Genomic DNA, 22,348 nt, shown 5'->3' on the forward strand with positions numbered 1-22,348 from the left:
GCTTGTTGTCATTGCAGGCAATATCAACGCTGTGCGTTACAGGGAAGACATCCTCCTCCTTCATGTGGTACCCTTCCTGCAGGCTCATCCTGACATGGCCCTCCAGCATGACAATGCCACATGAATAACGAATGCAGACTCAAATTTAATGTACTTCATTTATATTGACAGTTAACAGAGAAAAATGCAACTAAAATAATTTGAAAACTATTGCTACAGAATTACAATGAAATTTGAACCTAAATTATTTCTGTGCTCATATTAAAATCTACTTAGATTATCTTAACACATAATGCTTTGAATTACATATGTTAATTTAATTTAAAGCCATTTTAAGGATAAATGAAAATGTAAATGAAATCATTACAATATAATCTTTAGATCTACATTTTTTTTTCAATAAATAATTATATTAAATTATAGCAAAAATTTAAAATTAATCAGTTAGCAAACAAATTTACAATTACATTTAAAAATAGAATAGAAATTTTTAAATATCGAATGGTGTTGCCACGGCAATTCACTAAATGAATGGCAAAAATAAGGAAACAGGAAGTGTCTCGTATCTTTTGCATGCATTGTGTGATTTACAATTACAATTAAAAATAGAATAGAGATTTTTAAATATCGAATGGTGTTGCCACGGCAATTCACTAAATGAATGGCAAAAATAAGGAAACAGGAAGTGTCTCGTATCTTTTGCATGCATTGTGTGATTTAGATCAAAATAGAGTTGTATGTTTTTTCTTGGGGGTTAATCACATGGACGTGGCTATTGTGGGTCACGGTCATAGCACCACCAACTGGCAGCAGGAAGTGTGGCACTTACAACAGACTTTGAAATAGTCCTCTTACTTTTACCCAAATTGCTTCAAAATTGTTTAGACACTGCTGATAGAAATTTTTGAAGGGATGCTTGATAGCTTTAATTATGTTGTCATGGCAGTGTATTAAATTACATGAAGTTGTAGTCAAACTGGAATGGTGGCATATATCTATTACACATTGTATATTTAGGGTCCAAATTTACATTAATGTTGAGTTGTTGCTGTGTCCATCATGCTTTGTTTTCCAAAAGCCACCGAGTGGAAATGGACTCATGGTGCTTGGGCCCGTCATCGCTGCTTGCAGCTATATTTAATTTTATTATTATAGTTAATTTTATTTTTAACGCATTCACCCATTTATAAGGCATTCATCATGCTTGAAAACTCAAGAAACTTGGCACACACATCAGACCTGCGTAAAATCAAAAAGTTATGTAGTGTTTAGGCTTGGGTGTGGTCGAGGAGCTCTACAGCGCCTCCAAATGCAGGCAATGGTTGGGATGAAGTTGCTCAGATGTGCACAAGACTTGGTATGGTTACTGCTCTCATCATTTTAGACAAAGTTCACTTGGTTGTATTTGACTCCGCCCAACAGGAAGTCAGCCATGTTGGATATATATATATATTACACTGGTTTTGTGTGTGTGAGAGAGATATATGGCAGACCTCTGCCTGTCCTATGGAAGGAGCGGGAGCCAGGTGATTAATCCACATAAGACTTTAATGCCACAATTTTCCCATTTTCCCATGGTGTTTTGAGGGGCTTATGATGGCTGACATAAGCCCCCAGTTCGTAAATGCTTATTACTTTTTTCAAAACTCTTGAAACTTGGCACACCCCTCAAAGTTTGGCAAGATTTTAGAATTCTTTTGTTATTTGTCTTGGGTGTGGCCAGTGGACTCCATAGCACCTCCTAACATTTTGAATGAGTTTATCGCTGTGGTTGTCACAGAGTTTGTCTGATATTCACAAGTTTTGGTGAGGACATTGTTCTCACCATGACATACATATTTCCCATTGGCTTGTTATTATTATTATTAGGGCCCGAGCACTGAAAGTGCAGGCCGAGAGGCGGTGCTAAAGCCCTATTGTTTTTGGAATGTTTTTTCACAATTATTATTAGGGCCCAAGCACTGAAAGTGCGGAGACCTATTGTTCTTCTAAGGATTATTATTAGGGCCCAAGCACTGAAAGTGCGGAGCCCTATTGTTCTTCTAAGGATTATTATTATTATTATTATTATTATTATTATTATTATTATTAGGGCCCGAGCACTGAAGGTACAAGCCATGAGGTCTGCACCGGTGCGCTCGTGCAAATTCCCACTGCTGGAGCAGATTTTTCTGCGATTTTTTTTTTTTTATCTACACAGTGTTGATATGGCAACAAGTAAACAAATTAAGTTTTGTCTTACCAGTGTAAGACCCCGCGTTAGTTTGTGCCCTGCGCTCCTCTAGGCTATGAAGGAGGACCGGCATGCGAGGAGAGAGCCCCGGCCGTGTCCCCGGACAACCACAACCCCCTGCCCCCACCCATGCTTCTGAAGATGGGGGCGGAAGACGACCTGGAAGCCTTCCTCGAACCGCCGAGATCTGGAGCTGTCCGCGTGATCAGTGGGCGGCCCAGATCCTCCCGTTGCTGTCCGAGGAAGCCCAGCCTGCTGCACAACAACTGCCGGCAGATAACCTCCTGGCCTACGAAGACCTGAAGAAGTCCATCCTGCAGCGGGTTGGCCGCAGTCCAGAGCAGTACCACCAGCTCTTATGGTCCATGAAGCTGGAGAAGACTGGCTGCCCGTTTGCCTTCACCCAACGGCTCCGAAACGCCTGCCGGAAATGGCTGCTGCCGGGGGATTGCGATGTCATGGGAGTTGTCAACCAGGTGGTGCTGGAGCAGCTAATCCATCAACTGCCAAGAGGAATGGCGGAGTGGGTCCAGTGCCACCTCCCAGCGTCGCTGGAGGAAGCTGTCTGACTGGCGGAGGACCATATGGTGGCGTACCCGAGGGCGGAAGAGCCCTCCTACTCTCTCTCCCCTCCCCCTGTCGGTACCCCTAACATCTACGGTGCCCCGCCGCTCTCCCCCTCAGATGGAGGCGCCCGCTGATGCAGGTGCGGGCGTAGCGCCTAGGCCAGCCTGCTGGAGTTGCCGACACTCCGCAGGCTGACCCCGACTGGGCCGGAGCATACCGGATACCGTGAACAAATCTTTCTGTTTCTCATAATTTGTCCTTGGCTGCATTATAATTTTTTCCTTTTTGGGACTGTTGTGATACAAAATACATTGTGTATTCAGGTATATACACTATATGTGCATGTACCGGAAATGTATGCCATGTTGAACATGTTGAATCCCTAGTAAAGATGATCTTATCCACCTACGATTCTGTCCAGTAATACTTCATGGTGGCAGCGGTAAACAACTATAGTATCATCCGCTTGAGTGTTCATGACCAGTGAAGCGAAAACTGACTATGCCGCGAGCCTAATCTGTGTTAATGGCTGCGTGGAATGCCTAAGCGGGAGACCACTTCATGACGTGCTCTCTTGTATGCCTATATGGGATTGTGAAGGAGCACATTGTCTGCGTGATAATGCTAATCGGTCCAGAGAAGACAACAAAACACGGAAAAGAACGACTACTTTTAACGTGAGTACAAGATAAATGTGCTAAAATGGCAGCACATCTACCAATGATGAACTGGTCTGACCCCGATCTGAGTGCAGCAATGTCTTTATTTAAAGGATGAAGAAATAACAAATGCAGAAAAACAAGCTAGGAAAATATGTAGAGGCATTGGAGATGAAGGATTAAAACGACTCAATGCAAGTGGGCTCAGCGATGCAGATAAGAGAAAGCCTGACACCTTGTGGAATTTCTTTGAAGGACAACTAAAGTTAAATGTGAACTTCAGAATACACAGGCTCCATCTCATGAAATATAGACAAAAACCAAATGAGAGCATCGACGACTTTGTGACAAGAGCCAGAACTTTAGCACTGAAATGCCAATTCACTGACAATGAGCTTAATGAACATCTAGTCTAACTTATCATTGCCAGTACTCCTTTCGATGATTTAAGCAACAACCTATACAACAAGCCTAAAGGTCACCCCATTGCGGATGTACAAGCAGAGGGGCAAAAGTACGAAGCCTTAGCAGCTGGTAATGAACAGATACAACAGCTTGGCATGTCACACACTGAAAATGTCCATGCTGTAACAAGAGGACAAACATGTCAAAACTGTGACACAAACCATAAGCCTAGGCAGTGCCCTGCATATAATGATACATGCTCTATATGTGGTAACAGAGGCCACTGGGCAAAGTGCTGTAAAAAATAGCAGCTATCCAGCCAGTGCAGAAGAAGTAAGTCATGAACACGCAACAGATACCAAAGCCACGCTAACCAAAGGAAAGACTACAAATGCAAAGATGAGCCCAGCATTAATGTTGTAGACAGCATTAGAGACGATGAGTATGCATACCAAAAACACTTTTACTCCATCACCATCAGTGCAAAATGCATGCATAGCATCCATGTGAAACCACCCAGAGATGAGGCATATACAATCTGAATGTTAAACCACCTCTCCTGCAAGGACATGGATACATGCTTCACCTGAAAATAGATACTGGGGCATCTGGAAACACACTTCCACAGCGTACATTCAAACAGATGTATGGTGCCTCACCACAAAGCATGGAACGTCTAAAACCAGCATCAAATGTAAAGCTAACGTCATACACTGGTGATGTTATCACCTGCTTTGGAACCATCAACATGCCATGCCAGTACAAAAAGTCCAGATGGATAGATGCAAAGTTCTGTGTCATTGATGTACCTGGACCAGCTGTAGTCGGACTACCCACAAGTGAGCTCCTCAGCCTTGTGACAGTAAATGTTGATGCGATGGCTGAAAGAGAAAGCAATGGACATGAGGGAAGACAACACATAAGAGAATACCCGACATCACATAAAAAGCATCAAAAAACTAAAAGAGAAATAACCAGACCAATTCGATAAAATTGGCAGTTTCAATGGCACAGCAAAGCTCATCCTAAAGGAAGGTGCCAATCCATTCAATGACCCACCATGCAAATGCAGTATGCACATCAAGCACAAACTTCAAAATGAGCTGAACAAACTTGCCAATCGATTGGTGTTCTAGTCTTGCCTTCAGCACAAAGAAATACAGATCACTTTGAATCTGCCTAGATCCACAGAAACTAAATGCAAGCCTGAAGAGGTGCCCTCAAGAAACTGTGGAAGAACTAAACCCAAAATTTGCAAATGCAAAAGTGTTCAGCAAGCTAGACGCAAAAGCCGGATACTGGTCGATACATCTTGACGAGGAGTCACAAATCCTAACCATGTTCTGCACTCCTTTTGGCAGATCCTGCTGGAGACGCTTACCATTTTGTCTCGGTGTGTCCCAAGACCTTTTCCAAGCCAAAATGGACCAAATTCTTGAAGGTCTTCATGGTGCAATCAGCATAGCAGATGATGTTGCAGTACGTGGAGCTGATGAGGAGGATCACTACAGAAATCTGATAAGCCTAATGGAAAGAGCTGTGGAAACAGGTCTGTTGTTTAACAGTGACAAGTGTATCATCAAGCAACAGAGCATATCCTTCTTTGGTAACCTGTACACAGACAAAGGCATCAGACCAGACCCAGCCAAAGTCCACGATATACAAAAAATGCCAACACCACAAAGCAAAGATGAACTTCATTGATTCATGGGCATGCTAAACTGCCTGTCACCCTACATACCAAAGTTCACAGATAAAGCCCACAATCTGAGAGGATTGCTGAAAAGTGACTCACAATGGATATGGGACACTGATTATCAGAAATGCTTTGACGACCTGAAGACAACAGTGACTGTTGATGCTTGCTTAAAGTACTACAATCCAGCAGCCACCCTCACAATGGAGGTAGATGCATCACAGAGAGGCATTTGTGTAGCACTGGTGCAACACAACAGGCCCATTGCTTTCGGTTCAAAGAGTCTAACTGAATGTCAGTCAAGATATAACAACATTGAAAGAGAAATGCTTGCTATTGAGTATGGTATGCAGCGTTATCACACATACTTGTACGGCAAATCATTCATGGTATTAACTGACAACAAACCTCTCGTCACCATATGCACAAAGCCTCTGCATGCTGCTACCCCAGGCTTCAATGCATACTGATCAAAACACAGAGATACAACTACAGCATCGTGTATCATCCTGGAAGCCAAATTATTTTAGCAGACACTCTCAGCCGCCTGCCAACCCTGAAAACTATGAAGACATTGAACTTGATGAATGCATTGATGGGCTGGATGCAGAATTTGAAGACCCTGAGCATCATACTGTTGCAATTGTAAACTTCTCCCCAAACAAACAAAAGATTCTCAGAACTGAGGCTGCAAAAGACCCCAAAATCAGTGCATCCATCAGGGATCTTGATGTTGTCTTGGCTGTCTGAGATGTTTGCACACTTATGTTAAACAGGGGGGGATGTTGTGATATGTAATATACATTGTGTATGTAATACGCTATATGTGCGTGTACCGGAAATGTATGCCATGTTGAACACGTTGAATCCCTAGTAAAGATGTTCTTATCCACCTACGATGCGGGGGGGGGGGGTATTTGGCTATTGAAAATGTAACATTTTAATTTAATTCTGCTCAAATGAACGAAATGACTTGAATAAAGTTTCCTTCATTTTGCTGAACGAGACTCAAAGATCCAAGTCAGAAAAATGATTAGATCTTTCCATCACTACTGGCGCTGTCTCTTCTCCTTAAATACTTCTGCCTCCCCTCGCTGGAAGGCCAGGCCGGTCTGGCACACAGGTGGAAGTCATTGCCACTTATCTTCCTGGCCTCACTCTGCCCAGACGCCGCTCGGCTCCACCCTGCTCACCACAAAAGGCTATTTAAACAGTTGCGTATGAATAACGAGTGCAGACTAAAAGTTAATGTACTTCATTTATTTTGAAAGAGAACAGAGAAAAAAAATGCAACAATAAAAGAAAAACAGAGACCTATTGCCACCTAATTGCAACAAAATTACAAGGCTAAATTACTTCTGTGCTCATTAAACTCTACCTAGACCAACTTAACACCTAATGCATTGAATTACATTTGTTAATTTAAAGCAATTTTAGGGATATATAAAAATGGTAAATGACTTCATTACAATATCTTCAGATCTAGGTATTTTTTCAATAAATAATTAGATTAAATTACAGCAAAAATGTTAAATTAATCAGTTAGCAATAAAACAAAAAAATTAACAATTAAAAATGTGTGTGTAATATATATATATATATATATATATATATATATTACACTGGTTTTGTGTGTGTGAGAGAGATATATGGCAGACCTCTGCCTGTCCTATGGAAGGAGCGGGAGCCAGGTGATTAATCCACATAAGACTTTAATGCCACACTTTTCAGCGTACATCAAAACATAAACGTGCTTTTCTGTACAATAAACAAACACATTCAACAACACTCAACAGCCTTGCTTTTCAGCAGTCACTGCGGCACAGTCACACACAGCTCAGTGCGTCGGTCTCTCCCTGTCCGCTGCTGTCTTCTCTCCTTAAATACTCCCGCCACTCTTCTCTGGAACACGAGACCGGTGTACAAACAGGTGGAAATCATTTACCACTTATCTTTCCGACCTCGCTCTGCCCTGACACCGCTCGGCCATGCCCTGCTTGCAACAATATAGATAGATAGATAGTAGTGGTGTAATGCTTCAAATTTCTCACGGTTATGTTTGTATCACGGTTTAAGGGTCACTGTTTCGGTACAGTTTGTTATGTACAGAAAAAGAAATATTACTGCCAAACCCAAAATAAATATTCTATTTGGTAACAGACACTTCCAAGAGATTTGCCCTCACTACAAATCACTATGGTTTTACAGCAGTAAATGGTATTTTTAGTAAAATCATAGTAACCACAAAATTAACATAGTTACTGTCATGGTTACAATACTATAGTAAAATCAAGGTTACTATATGGAAATTACAGTTATTATTGTAAAACAATGGTTAACTGAATCAAAACTATAATTTCTGCCAAGAAAACACTGGTGACAGCAGTCATTGTTACTTAAGTCATGGCTACTACAGTATTACTGAATAAAACCATGGTTAATTTTCGTTAGTGTCCTTAACTAACAAAAAATGCTCTAATTACTAACTCAACATTTAACTCCATACCTGCATTTATGCTTCAACATAATGTGCATTTCATATTCAACTCAACATATATTCAGAAGTTGTACATCACTATAGAATGAATAACCGTGCTGTAAAAATGTATGCTAGAAGAGATGTTGTAATGCAACATGAGTGTTTAATCATATGTGGAAATCCCACATCTTCATCAACAGAGTAAGGGCAACATAACTTTGGCAATGAACACCCCAGCACTTTAGTTTTTGTTTCATGTCTGTCCGAACTAGCAGCGAGTGCCTGTTTAAAGACGGAAGGGATTGTGTCTGTGTGCAGTTTCGTGCTCACTTGAGGCTCTGTGCGCACCGCGTGCAATATATTCCCAGGTGATGTCAGCGTAAATAAATCACCAAACATCGATGTATTACCAGTATACGGCACTTGCGTTAAGCAATGTCTGCAAACAGTGCCTGTTTTGTAAAGGTTTTTTGACCATCGCTCTTTTGATTGACCGCAAAATGAAACATTTCCCAGACTTAACAGAATTTAAACTAGAAGGTACACTCTAAAAAATGCTGGGTTAAAAATAACCATTGCTGGGTTATTTGGTAACCCAGTGCTGGGTAAATATTGGACAGAACACATGCTGGGTTATTTTTGACTCAGCTTGCTGGGTTATTTATTTTAACCAGTGTGCTGGGTTGTTTCTTGACAGGATGCTGGGTTAAAGTGACTTTTTAAGGTTCTGCTCTTTTCAAAGGTTCTTTATTTTAGATAATCTACTACTAAAAATAGTAATAAGCATGTTATGCTTATTTAAAAACATGTTTAAAAAAAACATGTTTCACAAAAATTCAAATAAACAACAGTATACATGTACAATATGAAATGATTTTATTTAATTAATAAATGGCCAGCAAAAATGATCATTTTATTCTGAACCAGGCAGAAAATTAAAAAACTTAAAAAACTTTTGGATGACAAAATAATAGCAAATAGTTATTTTACAGAATATCAAGTTAAATAAATACTATCAATATTTGTATTTAACATTTAATTTATTTAGTCCAGCATCAAATAATTCAAACAATGTTTAATTAAATTTTCAGAACAAGGCAGCGCTTTAATTATTAAGAATGTACATTAATTACTAAACTGTAGCAAATCAATTCACAATATACCAAATAAATAAATAAATAAAAATAGATACATACATGGATACAAAATACCTGCATTAGTTAGTTTAATAAACAATTTAGTCCTCAACAGCATAAATGGAGGCACGCAAAAAGCGAATTGTTGAATTTTCGGAACCAGGCATCTCATAAACCACCTGCTGCAAAAACTCCCAGGCAAGGGCACACTGTTTTGGAAAGTGGGTGTCAAAGCAAAAAAAGGACTTAAAACAAACATCTACTGCCTTGAGGAGAGTCTGCTCTTCTAGGGCTTCCCCATTCACCACCACAAAAAAACTGTCCACCAACTCCAAGTTCTAAGACAAATGGGAAGGGCTTCTCCTCCCTCTGTTTTAGTAGGTACTGCACCATGTTGGTTCCAGACTAAATAAGAAAATAACATCAAACATTAAAGTGTATGTACTCCTTACCAAAAAATTGTTACAGGTTTAGTGCACTTGATAAACAGCTGTAATTTAAAATAAATAAGTGAGCCTGCTTTGGTGTTGTTTTCACATGTTCTACTTACTGGTTGTACATCAATGAAAGAGGTTCTGGCTTCCTCAATAGTTGGCCGGAAGGTTTTGTTGCCAATCTTGTACACTGATGGTGGAATGATCTGAGGTAAAATTTTCAGTGCCATGGTGCCTTTGGTATCTAAAAGGAGATAAAAGTTAATTGCAGTGATCTGATCACAAGCGATCAGCACTAAATACAGGTGTAAATGGGGTCCAAAATGGTTTGTAACTGGATCACAAAAAGCATATACTATATGGAGGTCATCAAAACACAAGTGACCACATCACATTTTAGGTGTAAACACTCCATCCTCAATGCGTCCTGGACAGTAGCTAAAATACACCTCTCAGCTCCTAAACAACCGCTGCACTAATAAGAATTTTAAATGTTGCTGGTTTTGTGTGGCTTTAAAGGAATAGTTCACCAAAAAGATCTACTTCTTTCACAGTTTTCTCATCCTCATGCCATCTCAAACTCATATGACTTTCTTACTTCTGCAGAACACAAACAAAGATATTTTGAAGGAGATGTCTGTTTGTCCTTTTAATACAAGTCAATGGGGTCCGAAACATTCAAGTTCCAAAATTGACCTAAAGGCAACATGAAGGTAATCCATACCTTCCAGAGTCCAGTGGTTTAATCCTTGTCTTCTGATTCAATAGCTTTGTGTAAGAGACAGACCAAAATGTAACTTCTTTTTTCCAGGGCTCCAGATTGCAACAACATTTTTCAACTGGTGCGACAATTTTGTTATAGTTCGCACACATCAACAATAATTTGTGTTTTGCAGAGGAATGAAAGTTATTTGAGTTTGAGCTAAACAGCATTTTAGTGTTTTTAAAAAGTGAGAAAAGAGAAGATCAAGAAGGGGCAAGTACTTTTAATGCAACTGTTTCTTCTGCATTTGATTTTACATAATTACTAACCTGCAGACATGTTGTCTAAATTCAGTAAATCCATTTGTCGTCCATCTCTTTTAGCAAAGGCCAGGATCTTGTCAGCAAAGTCAGGCAACCAGGATGAGCACAATTTGTCAGCAGCATCAGGGTGAAGTACACTAAAGTCTTGAGATATCTGTAGTTGGAAATTATGATTATAACGTCATAGAATTTTAGTGATAAATTCAATTGATTTTTTATTGTATTTTTATTTTACTCAGTTTTTTAAAGTGATGAAAGTGAGGCTGGCACTTTACCACATGATTAATGTTATTACAGTTATTATTAAATCAAAATTAAAATTCATCTGCTTCAATCTACTGGGCAACAGAGCGAAAAAGACACTGAGGTTATATTGCATTTACCATGCCTGGGGTATCCATTAGACGAGGGAACTCTGATAAAATCTCAGATATTGGTTTGGAGTTGTTCTGGCGAATCCAGTGAGCCCTAAAAAGAGCAGTTGCTTTCATATACTACTCAACCTGGTCCTGTGGTCTGGTATTGTTTTTTAGCCATTCTTTTAACTGAATTGCTCTCTCAGAAGACAAAGTTGATGCTGTTGAGAGGTAAATTGGCAATGTAAAAAGTCATACTGGTTAATTTACATCAGCTGTATATGTACAGTGCCCTCCACAAATATTGTCACCCCTGGTAAATATGAGCAAAACAGGCTGTTTATCCTCTTGCTCCTTCTTTCAAATATTCACAAAAATCTAACCTTTAAGTCAAGTAAAATGATTGAAATATCAAAGTAAATAAATGTGGGGGGAAAATCCACAATATAATTTTACTGGAGTATAAATATGAGGTGACACACAGGCCAAATTTCTACAGTCATAGAATACAGTATTGATGTGCAAAAAAAGGTTGCTGAGCTGCACAAATCAGGACATCTCTAAGTAAAAATAAGTAAGAAGTTTATATCTACTGGTAATGTTAATAATGAGAATGGAAAAGGACATGTGTCAGTATTGACCCCATACATAGTGAGGACAATAGTTTGAGTGGCTAAATAATCTCCAAGACGAGAGTCATGGCAGAAGCAGGTAATCACACAAGCCCGTTCATTCGCTCGCTCTCTCGCTCTCTCACACACACACATGCACCCTTGTTACCCCAATAACTGATTAAAAGCACCATTGTTATTTCTAAAGTGACACTATCAACTAGCTATGAAGATTTGTGCTACATTACACAGCAAAGAAAAATATATTTTTTTACCCAGTATTTTTGTCCTGTTTTACTGTAAAAATATCTAAACATTCTTAAAACAAAATTTCTTGTCAAGCAAAATGGCATAAGATATTAAGTCTTGTTTTCAGAGAAATCTGACTTTATTCTTACAACAAGAAAAATAATCTGCCAATGGGGTTAAGAAAAATAAACTTGTTTTCCCAATGAATTTAAGTTGATTTTTCTTACCCCATTAGCAAATAGTTTTTCATTGTTTTAAACAAATCTTACTAAAATTTAGATTTTCTCTCATAACAAGACGTAAGATCTTATGGCATTTTTCTTGTCAAGTAAATTTATGTTGTTATAAGAATGTTTAGGAACTTTTACTTGGAAAAAAAATAAAAATAAATTAAGAATCTAATAAAAAAATAAAATAAAAATAAATAAATAAAAAGACTTTTGTTGTCTACCACCTCTGGTTGTGCATTTGTTTTTCAATAATTCAATGGATCATTATCAGTTATTCCTTAAATTACTTGAAGGTTATATTTTAAATATTTTAATGAAAGACTAAGAATATAGACAGGAAAGACATGTTTCCACAGCTTGATTTCCTTATATTTACCAAGGGTGCTGTAGTTGTTTATAAGCAGAAGTCTTACTAGGAATGAAAGTCAACCTCTCCTCACAGACAGGCACTACGGAGGGCTGTGTTCTTAATCTCCGCATCCTCTTTCTTATATTGCGAAGGCGTTCCTCAAGAAATCCTGTGGAAGGCCTGTGTTTTCGCCCCTGGCTGAACCAGGCCTCCTGAAAGATAATGTTTGTTGTTGTTGTTGTTGTTATATAATGTTTCAAAATCTACACAGTATCATTTGCAACCTTAAATCACCAATGTGCAAAAAACACCAGTAATGGTGGACTCACATAAAAATAAAAAATCATAAAAGGGAACGAAAAGTTGACCAGTATAACTCAATATAACAGAAAAGTTAAATGACAGCTGAGATAGATAATGTCGGTCAGCAGAATAAAATAAGATGAATATACTCACAAAGCCATTTCCTTCAGGGTCACGGAGACAGGGAAATGTCTCTACTAGAGACATGGCCATTGCCTTTTTGGTCTCTGTTGATGGTCTGTATTATGATTGCCAAATAAGAAAGAAAAACATTGTTTCAAAATAGTCTCATTCTGTCTTGATTTGGGTGAAAATACATGCAAATACAACTTATTTATACTCACGTTTCACCATATTTCTCAATAAGATAAGAAACAGTAATTCGCACCATTGCACGCCTTTGCTTGGTGGTAATTTTATTACTCTCTAGACTCTCCACAATGGAGGGTCCATGTGGTGCTTTCATCAGTATTGCACGGATATCCTGGTACATAGCAGAGTTGTCAGTAAACTACAGTATCTTACTGAATGCAAATAGGAAATGTTACTTTACAAAAAGGTACTGACAACAAATTAAAAATAGTTGTCAGTAGTCATGCTTTTCCTAGTTGTCAGGAAACATACAAACGTGTCATCTGGAAAAAGATTAAGGACAAATGTTGGCTGTGTATTTTCCGATGCAGTGTTGGACTGTGCAATTTCAGATGCAATGGTGGCCTGCGCATTTTCATATGCAGTGCTGTGCTGTGGTGGGATACTGTTCTACAGAAAAAATAAAAAAAATAAAAACAATGTTTTGGCAAATATAATATACAGTATTCTATATAAAAATATAAGTTAACTTAATGCATTTAAAATGAACTGAGAAATTGATAAGGAATACTTGGAAATACAAATAATATTTCATATTGCACTTTTTGACTCACACAACTGCCAAGCCTGAAATGTGCACAAATTCTGTCAAAGGTCTACTGGTCCTGACCCGTCTCCATAGCTGGCTTGTGGACTCTGGTTTCACAATGTGAAAGAAGTTTGTTTGAAATTTTTGCAAATTTATTAAAAATAAAAAACGAAAAATATCACATGTACATAAGTATTCACAGCCTTTGCTCAATACTTTAAAGCACCTTTGGCACCAATTACAGCCTCAAGTCTTTTTGAGTATGATGCTACAAGCTTGGCACACCTATTTTTGGGCAGTTTCTCCCATTCTTCTTTGCAGGACCTCTCAAGCTCCATCAGGTTGGATAGGGAGCGTCGGTGCACAGCCAATTTCAGATCTCTCCAGAGATGTTCAATCGGGTTCAAGTCTGGGCACTGGCTGGGCCACTCAAGGACATTCACAGGGTTGTCCCAGAGCCACTCCTTTGTTATCTTGGCTGTGTGCTTAGGGTCGTTGTCCTGTTGGAAGATGAACCTTTGCCCCAGTCTGAGGTCCAGAGCGCTCTGGAGCAGATTTTCATCAAGGATGTCTCTGTACATTGCTGCATTCATCTTTCCCTCGATCCTGACTAGTCTCCCAGTTCCTGCCACTGAAAAACATCCCCACAGCATGATGCTGGCACCACCATGCTTCACTGTAGGGATGGTATTGGCCAGGTGATGAGCGGTGCCTGGTTTCCTCCAGACATGACGCTTGCCATTCAGGCCAAAGAGTTCAATCATGGTCTGAGAGTCCTTCAGGTGCCTTTTGGCAAACTCCAGGTGGGCTATCATTTGCCTTTTACTGAGGAGTGGCTTCCGTCTGGCCACTCTACCATACAGGACTGATTGGTGAAGTGCTGCAGAGATGGTTGTTCTTCTGGAAGGTTCTCCTCTCTCCACAGATAAATGCTGGAGCTCTGTCAGAGTGACCATCGGGTTCTTGGTCACCTCCCTGACTAAGGCCCTTCTCCCCCGATCGCTCAGTTTGGCCAGGCAGCCAGCTCTAGGAAGAGTCCTGGTGGTTCCAAACTTCTTCCATTTACGGATGATGGAGGCCACTGTGCTCATTGGGACCTTCAGTGCTGCAGAAATTTTTCTGTACCCTTCCCCAGATCTGTGCCTCGATACAATCCTGTCTCAGAGGTCTACAAACAATTCCTTGGACTTCATGGTTTGGTTTGTGCTCTGACATGCACTGTTAACTGTGGGACCTTATATAGACAGTTGTGTGCCTTTCCAAATCATGTCCAATCAACTGAATTTACCACAGGTGGCTCCAATCAAGTTGTAGAAACATCTCAAGGATGATCAGTGGAAACAGGATGCACCTGAGCTCAATTTTGAGTGTCATGGCAAAGGCTGTGAATACTTATGTACATGTGATTTTTTTCATTTTTTATTTTTAATAAATTTGCAAAAATTTCAAACAAACATCTTTCACGTTGTCATTATGGGATATTGTTTGTAGAATTTTGAGGAAAATAATGAATTTAATCCATTTTGGAATAAGGCTGTAACATAACAAAATGTGGAAAAAGTGAAGCGCTGTGAATACTTTCCGGATGCATTGTATATATATATATATATATATATATATATATATATATATATATATATATATATATATGTATATATATACACTATATTGTCAAAAGTATTCGCTCACCCATCCAAATAATTGAATTCAGGTGTTCCAATCACTTCCATGGCCACAGGTGTATAAAATGAAGCACCTAGGCATGCAGACTGCTTCTACAAACATTTGTGAAAGAATGGGCCACTCTCAGGAGCTCAGTGTATTCCAGCGTGGTACTGTGATAGGATGCCACCTGTGCAACAAGTCCAGTCGTGAAATTTCCTTGCTACTAAATATTCCACAGTCAACTGTCAGTGGTATTATAACAAAGTGGAAGTGATTGGGAATGACAGCAACTCAGCCACGAAGTGGTAGGCCACGTAAAATGACAGAGCGGGGTCAGCGGATGCTGAGGCGCATAGTGCGCAGAGGTCGCCAACTTTCTGCAGAGTCAATCGCTACAGACCTCCAAAGTTCATGTGGCCTTCAGATTAGCTCAAGAACAGTGCGTAGAGAGCTTCATGGAATGGGTTTCCATGGCTGAGCAGCTGCATCCAAGCCATACATCACCAAGTGCAATGCAAAGCGTCGGATGCAGTGGTGTAAAGCACGCCGCCACTGGACTCTAGAGCAGTGGAGACATGTTCTCTGGAGTGACGAATCACGCTTCTCCATCTGGCAATCTGATGGACGAGTCTGGGTTTGGCGGTTGCCAGGAGAACGGTACTTGTCTGACTGCATTGTGCCAACTGTGAAGTTTGGTGAAGGGGGGATTATGGTGTGGGGTTGTTTTTCAGGAGCTGGGCTTGGCCCCTTAGTTCCAGTGGAAGAAACTCTGAATGCTTCAGCATACCAAGAGATTTTGGACAACTCCATGCTCCCAACTTTGTGGGAACAGTTTGGGGATGGCCTCTTCCTGTTCCAACATGACTGCGCACCAGTGCACAAAGCAAGGTCCATAAAGACATGGATGAGTGAGTTTGGTGTGGAAGAACTTGACTGGCCTGCACAGAGTCCTGACCTCAACCCGATAGAGCACCTTTGGGATGAATTAGAGCGAAGACTGTGAGCCAGGCCTTCTCGTCCAACATCAGTGTCTGACCTCACAAATGCGCTTCTGGAAGAATGGTCAAAAATTCCCATAAACACACTCCTAAACCTTGTGGAAAGCCTTCCCAGAAGAGTTGAAGCTGTTATAGCTGCAAAGGGTGGGCCGACGTCATATTAAACCCTATGGATTAAGAATGGGATGTCACTTAAGTTCATATGCGTCTAAAGGCAGATGAGCGAATACTTTTGGCAATATAGTGTATTAATAACATTATATGATTTTGTAGTGACTGTAGTGTCGCACCCCACGAGTTAATATGAGTTAACACAAGTTTATATTTGAAATTTAATAATATTATTTACTAAATGTTCATCCAGGCTGAGGCAATTACGTCGGCAGCTCACTCTATCAGCAATCTACGGCTTGCAGAAATTAACATGGCACTTATGGAGATAGGGTGACTAGACGTCCCAATAACAGGGACAGTCCTGATTTTACACGCTGTGTCCCAAGTCCCAACGGACTTGCGAGCTATTCGAATTTTATGTCCACTTCAATACATGTTCATGATGCCTAAACATTAATTTATCATTCGCTTTTATCTAAAGCAACAGAACTCTTTTTTTATAGAGGTAGGGCAAAAAATCGTTTCAGCGATACATCGCGATTCATACTCAAACGATTCTGAATCGGTTCAGTTTAAATCACGGCAGAGCAGTGGCGCGCGCCAAAGACAGATGTAGAAACAAGGACGCGAGTTAAGTGCATGCACTAAAGTCAAGTGCACAAACACAACTGTTTGCAGACCAGCTGTATCAAACACATGCCCATCTGTGCCCGAATGAAACTACGATCCCGAAATTCTTTCACAAACCCATGCAAATAGCAATGGGAGAGTTTATTCGTGATAACAAGCCAACAAACAACATGAAAGATGAGCTCGCACCCATTATTGCACTGATTCGCACACAAAGGGGAAAACACAGAAGAAAGTTCGGGAGATTTTGATATTTTCATTTAATTCTTTTTTACCCACCTAAATAAAGAAACTGAAAAACTGAGATACTCTTTTAAACTATAGAACCATTTATTTAATCTTGTGGATATTCCATGTTTTGTTCACAGCTCATACTGAATGTAAAAGGCCAGTTTATGTAATGTGACTCCTTCTGATTTTTAAAACAGCTGTTAAATAAAAAGCTGAAAGGGAAAAAATAGAGAGTAAAAACTAAATTTTGAAGAAACTGAAAAAGAAAGAAATTGAATGACAAGATGCATGGTGATGCATCGAGAATCGTTTTATAATCGAATCATTACCCTTTGAATCATAATCGTAATCGAATTGTGAGGCCAGTGAAGATTCACATCTCTACTTTTTACATTACATTTATCAATGGGACATGAATACACAGGTACTACAAAATCATACAATGTTAATAAAAATAAAAATGATATATAATAGACCAACACCCAGTCAGCATGCCAAGTGATGTGGCTTGCGATCTCTCACGCGTTGTCCATTAGAGGCAACACCTCACAACAACACCATGATGTGCCAAGCAGCCATATTCTAATACATATGGCATGCATAGTTTACAGTTAGTGGTGGTTCAGGACAATATTTAATGAAAATTGAGACAAATTTGCTGAGCGATCCCAACTCTAATTCTAGTTTATGGGATTAAGGCAGTAGGTTACAGATGACGGGGCAAATTGACCAATCTGATGAAAGGTGCGTTTTAGTATCGCTTACGTGCATATCAAATATTCAAGCCGTAAATAAAAAAAAATTAAACAATGAAAGAAAATGAAAATTGAGCCATTTCCCCCTTTCTCTTTATTCCATTTTAAATAGAAAATGAAATAATCAACAGAAAATGAGTTTGTATCAACAGAAAATGAGTTTGTATCTGCTTATTCTATTCATCAGTGTTAAAATCAATAAAGAAGAATCAATTTTCGTTTTTAATTTTTGGGTTTAAAAAGTAAAAAAAGAATGGACGCAAAAGTACATAGACATTTTGGGAGCCGTGAAATTATTCCATGTTTTTTTCGCAAGTGAACAAATACAGTATTCAGCTCTGAATACGTTTATTAGTTTGAATTCTGCTAGAAGCATGGTTCCAATCACCAATTAAAAATATATTATCTGACATATTGTTTAATGTATTGCATTACAGAGTTTGGTAATATATTTGTGAAATAAAGATAAGCGATATAGTGGTGGCCTGAAAATAACAACTATGATTATATCAAGTTTGTTGAGTTGGCATATTATGCACTCTCATTGGGAATGTCCAAAATATTGTAATCATTATTAGTTCTATAGTATATGGCAACACCACCATGTTTTTTGTCTCAAACTGAGTTTAACAGAGGGTTGTCTTTACTGTAAGCAAAACAACTTGGAGCACTGTGAAGTGGTAACCTTCAATGCAAGTGGATTCACTTGATATGTTTGCAGACAGCCATGTCTCTGTTACAGCTATAATGATAGGATTGGATTGAAGCCGTTAAATCTAGCAAATGGCAGTGTAAACCCTGAACATTCATTAGAAAAATTGATAAAGATTTGTTGGTGCTATGTGGTGAAATATTTCAATCTGTGGCATTGTGTTGATACATTCTTGGATGTTTTTTTTTTTTTTTTTGCAATAAATTGCTTTATCAGCAAAATCTTGAATGATCAACCCACTTAAAGTCTTGACTCGACAACATATTAAAGCAACATATGCCTGTCCAGCTGCAAAAATCTTTTTTTAGTGATATGACTGCTTCATTGACAGTTAATCCTTGCACTTTGTGAAGAGTGCAAGCACATGCCAACTTTAATGGGAACTGCTTTTGCAAACCACCCTTGCTGTAAATTCGCTCTGCCTCTAAAGTAATTGGAGTGGAATTCATGATGTTTCTAGGTGGTGGTATATGCTTTCTTGTGGTATTCCCAATTTTATCATCATCAAACTGAACAAATATTACATTCACAATTGTGTTGTTTGTATTAAGGGCCATGTCTGTTACAGTACCACAGACACCATTTACAAGCTCATCAGTGACATCAATATTCTTAATTAACATGACTCGTGCACCTTTACCTAATAGAAACGTTTCTGGTAAACAGGAATTAAATACTTTGGAAAAGTGTCCCTTTTTAAGTTGCATTTGTCCAGTTTGTTGATTTTTCTCAAAATCCTGAGCCTCTACACAAATGTGGTCTGGGCAATATGCAATTATCTGTTTGATGTTATGCTCTTCCACTTGTGTATTTGTTGGGAAAATGTGTAAAGCGAAAGAGGTTTGCCCAGTTTCCCTACTTTTGAGCATATTTAAGTCATTATGTGATAGTAGGTAACTCTTGCTACGCAATCTAATCAATATTTCTGCAAAAGCTGAGTCTTTTTGTCTAACAATGATATTTAATTCTGACAGTGCAAATGTGCTGTTCCACAAATTCCTCTCACAGGTGGTAATTGGAAAAAGTCTCCCACAGCAATTATACTAACTTTACCAAATGGTTAGTAGTCATCTGTCTGCTTTATTTGTCTAAGCCTACCATACATAGGCTAGCAGGCTGTGGTTTACCATAGAAATTTAATCTATAATCAGTCTATGCAAGTCACTAATACCACATGCATTATATTTATTTTTCTTCTCCTGCAGGTAAGGCAATTTGACATCTGTCCCGATTGAAAATGTACTATGGATGGTCTTGGCACCCAAGTTGAAAGCAGCAATTCCAGTAGGTGCTGTCAATAGAACAGAAACTTTGTCTGGTGCAGTTGCAATTTGGGATAATCTGGTCACTTCATAATGAATAGCTCTGATTAAATGTGACTTTCCTGTTCCTGCACCTCCAGTAACAAATACATGGCGTGCAGGGGGTGTTCTGTAGTGCCACCTAGAAAATGAGCATGTTCGGGGGGCTCTGTAGCACATCCCTTTTGAGCTACATTCACCAAACGTTGTACACACATAGATCTCATCAAGTCAGACAACTTTTGCTCTGACAGTCATAAGCTCCGCAACAGGAAGTCGGCCATTTTGGATTGTTTGAAAAATGCATACTCTGGAATTTGAAATACTCCTCCTAGGGATTTTATGTTACAGGTAACAAATGTGGGTGACATCATGCCAAGACATTGACAATGCTAAATTGAGAACGGATTTTTGATATATCGAATGGTGTTGCCATGGCAACAAGATAAATTAACGTCAAGAAAAATTGGGAAAAGGAAGTGTTTCATATCTTCTACATGCATAGTGTGATTTACATCACAACTGAGCCAAATGTTTGTCTTTGTGGGCTGATCACATTGATGTGGCTATTGTGGGTCACGGTCGTAGCGGCACCAACTGGCGGAAGTGTGTCACTTTTAACAGAATTTGAAATATCCCTCTTATGTTTACCTGAATTGCATAAAAAAATTATAATAATGTCAAGACAGTGCGGATTTAAAATTCTGAAGTGATTCTTGATATCTTAAATACTGTTGCCATGGTAACGCTTTAAATGTTATTATTCCTTTTTATGTATATTCACTTGTTTTTGAGGCACTTGGCATGCTTGAATTTTTATGATATTTTGCACACACATCAGAGTTGTCAGCCATTAGACCTGTCCAAAAGTTAACACATGGGCATGGCTTGGGAGCTCTGTAGTGCCACCTTTTGACAAAAGTGGTGGGGTCAGTTTCTTCTATGGTCACCAAACTTGCTACATATATTGGACTCATCAAGCCGGACAACTTTCAAAATTACAGTCATTCCCAGAGGAAGTTGGCTATTTTTTGAAAATAGCAGGCCCAGAATTTTGAATACTCTTCCAAATTTTAGGCCGAGTGGCAGTGTGCTGAGATGCAGTACCATAAATTTACAATAGAGGACAGCCATGCTCCATTGGTGAATGATTCCCAAAAGATAAAATCTGCACAATTATCAGAGTAAACTAGGCAGGAATTGGCATAAAAACACAATATGAATTTGAGAACAATAAAAAAAAAAAAAAAATTATTATGAAAGATTTTCTAAGGACAGGACAAGTCTTTTGTTTTTTTTTGTTTTTTTTTTCATAAAATGCGATAATGGTGGGAGAGTAAGGTATAAAGTTTGGGATCTAAATAAAACTATTGTTAGAAACACACATGTGGTGTTCTCTTAGGAAAACCGACGTCCGGAGAACATCAACAATCTAATATTGAGACTGTTATACTGTCTGGTTATTAGTCCCTGATTCCAGGGTGGTGCCCCGGCGATATTAATCCTTATTAATATTCTATTGATTTTGATAATTGATATGTCTTTGATGAATGTTGAATATGAAGGATCAATAATCTAGTGTTAATTCTAATCAATAGAACACCATGTGTGAAGTGACAACATTTTATTGCACAAAATTATGTAACATGTTTACAAGATTAGAAATATTATAATAACTTCTAAATTAACTGGTTACAATGCAAGTGCTGTTAGCAGTTGGAGCCAGCAACTATTTTCATTTTCAACAAACATATTATATTTTTTCTTACATTTTTAAATGATACAGGATAGTTCCTCTGAATTGCTCGAAATGATCATGGTGTTGATGCTGCTTTCTAAACTGAGAAAAACCAGCCCATGTAACCATGGAAACCTCACACTATTGCCTAAACAGAATGAAGATTTATTGTATTAATATATTATTTAATAAGAATAACAAGTAAGTCCCAATGTCCGGTTGCATAAAACACCTTAAGTTTTTCCCTTAAGTATGACACATTGGGTGGGTTGCACCAACAAGGATTAATCTTAAATTTAGATTAAATCAAGGTTTATCTGATAATTTTGTTGCACCAAACTTTAAACTTTGTTTATAAATAATCAGGGTTACATTTTAACCATTGATTTGATCCTGATTTAAATTTCACAGTAAATCTGAATTAACATTAATCCTGTTGCTCCAATACTTTAAACTCTTATTTAAATCTCAGATAGGGATTCACTTTAAACTTGCAGCTGAGGTGGTTTAAATAAAAAACGGACCTACAATTAAACATGAATAACTAGGTACGCTAACAGTGGATGTGCC

General features: G+C 38.7%; 1 protein-coding gene across 1 annotated transcript in view; it reads right to left on the reverse strand.

Annotated features, from left to right (window-relative positions):
• Positions 1-16,526, reverse strand: part of LOC127449066 (uncharacterized) — a 361,616-nt gene extending 345,090 nt beyond the window's left edge. The window contains exon 1 of the mRNA XM_051712209.1: positions 16,336-16,526. Within this exon, the coding sequence (XP_051568169.1) occupies positions 16,336-16,376 (41 nt within the window). The 5' untranslated portion in view covers positions 16,377-16,526. The remainder of the gene's footprint in view (positions 1-16,335) is intronic.
• Positions 16,527-22,348: the final 5,822 nt, after the last annotated feature.

Source organism: Myxocyprinus asiaticus, chromosome 12 (assembly GCF_019703515.2).
Source record: "Myxocyprinus asiaticus isolate MX2 ecotype Aquarium Trade chromosome 12, UBuf_Myxa_2, whole genome shotgun sequence".
In the NCBI taxonomy this organism is placed as follows: Eukaryota; Metazoa; Chordata; class Actinopteri; order Cypriniformes; family Catostomidae; genus Myxocyprinus; species Myxocyprinus asiaticus.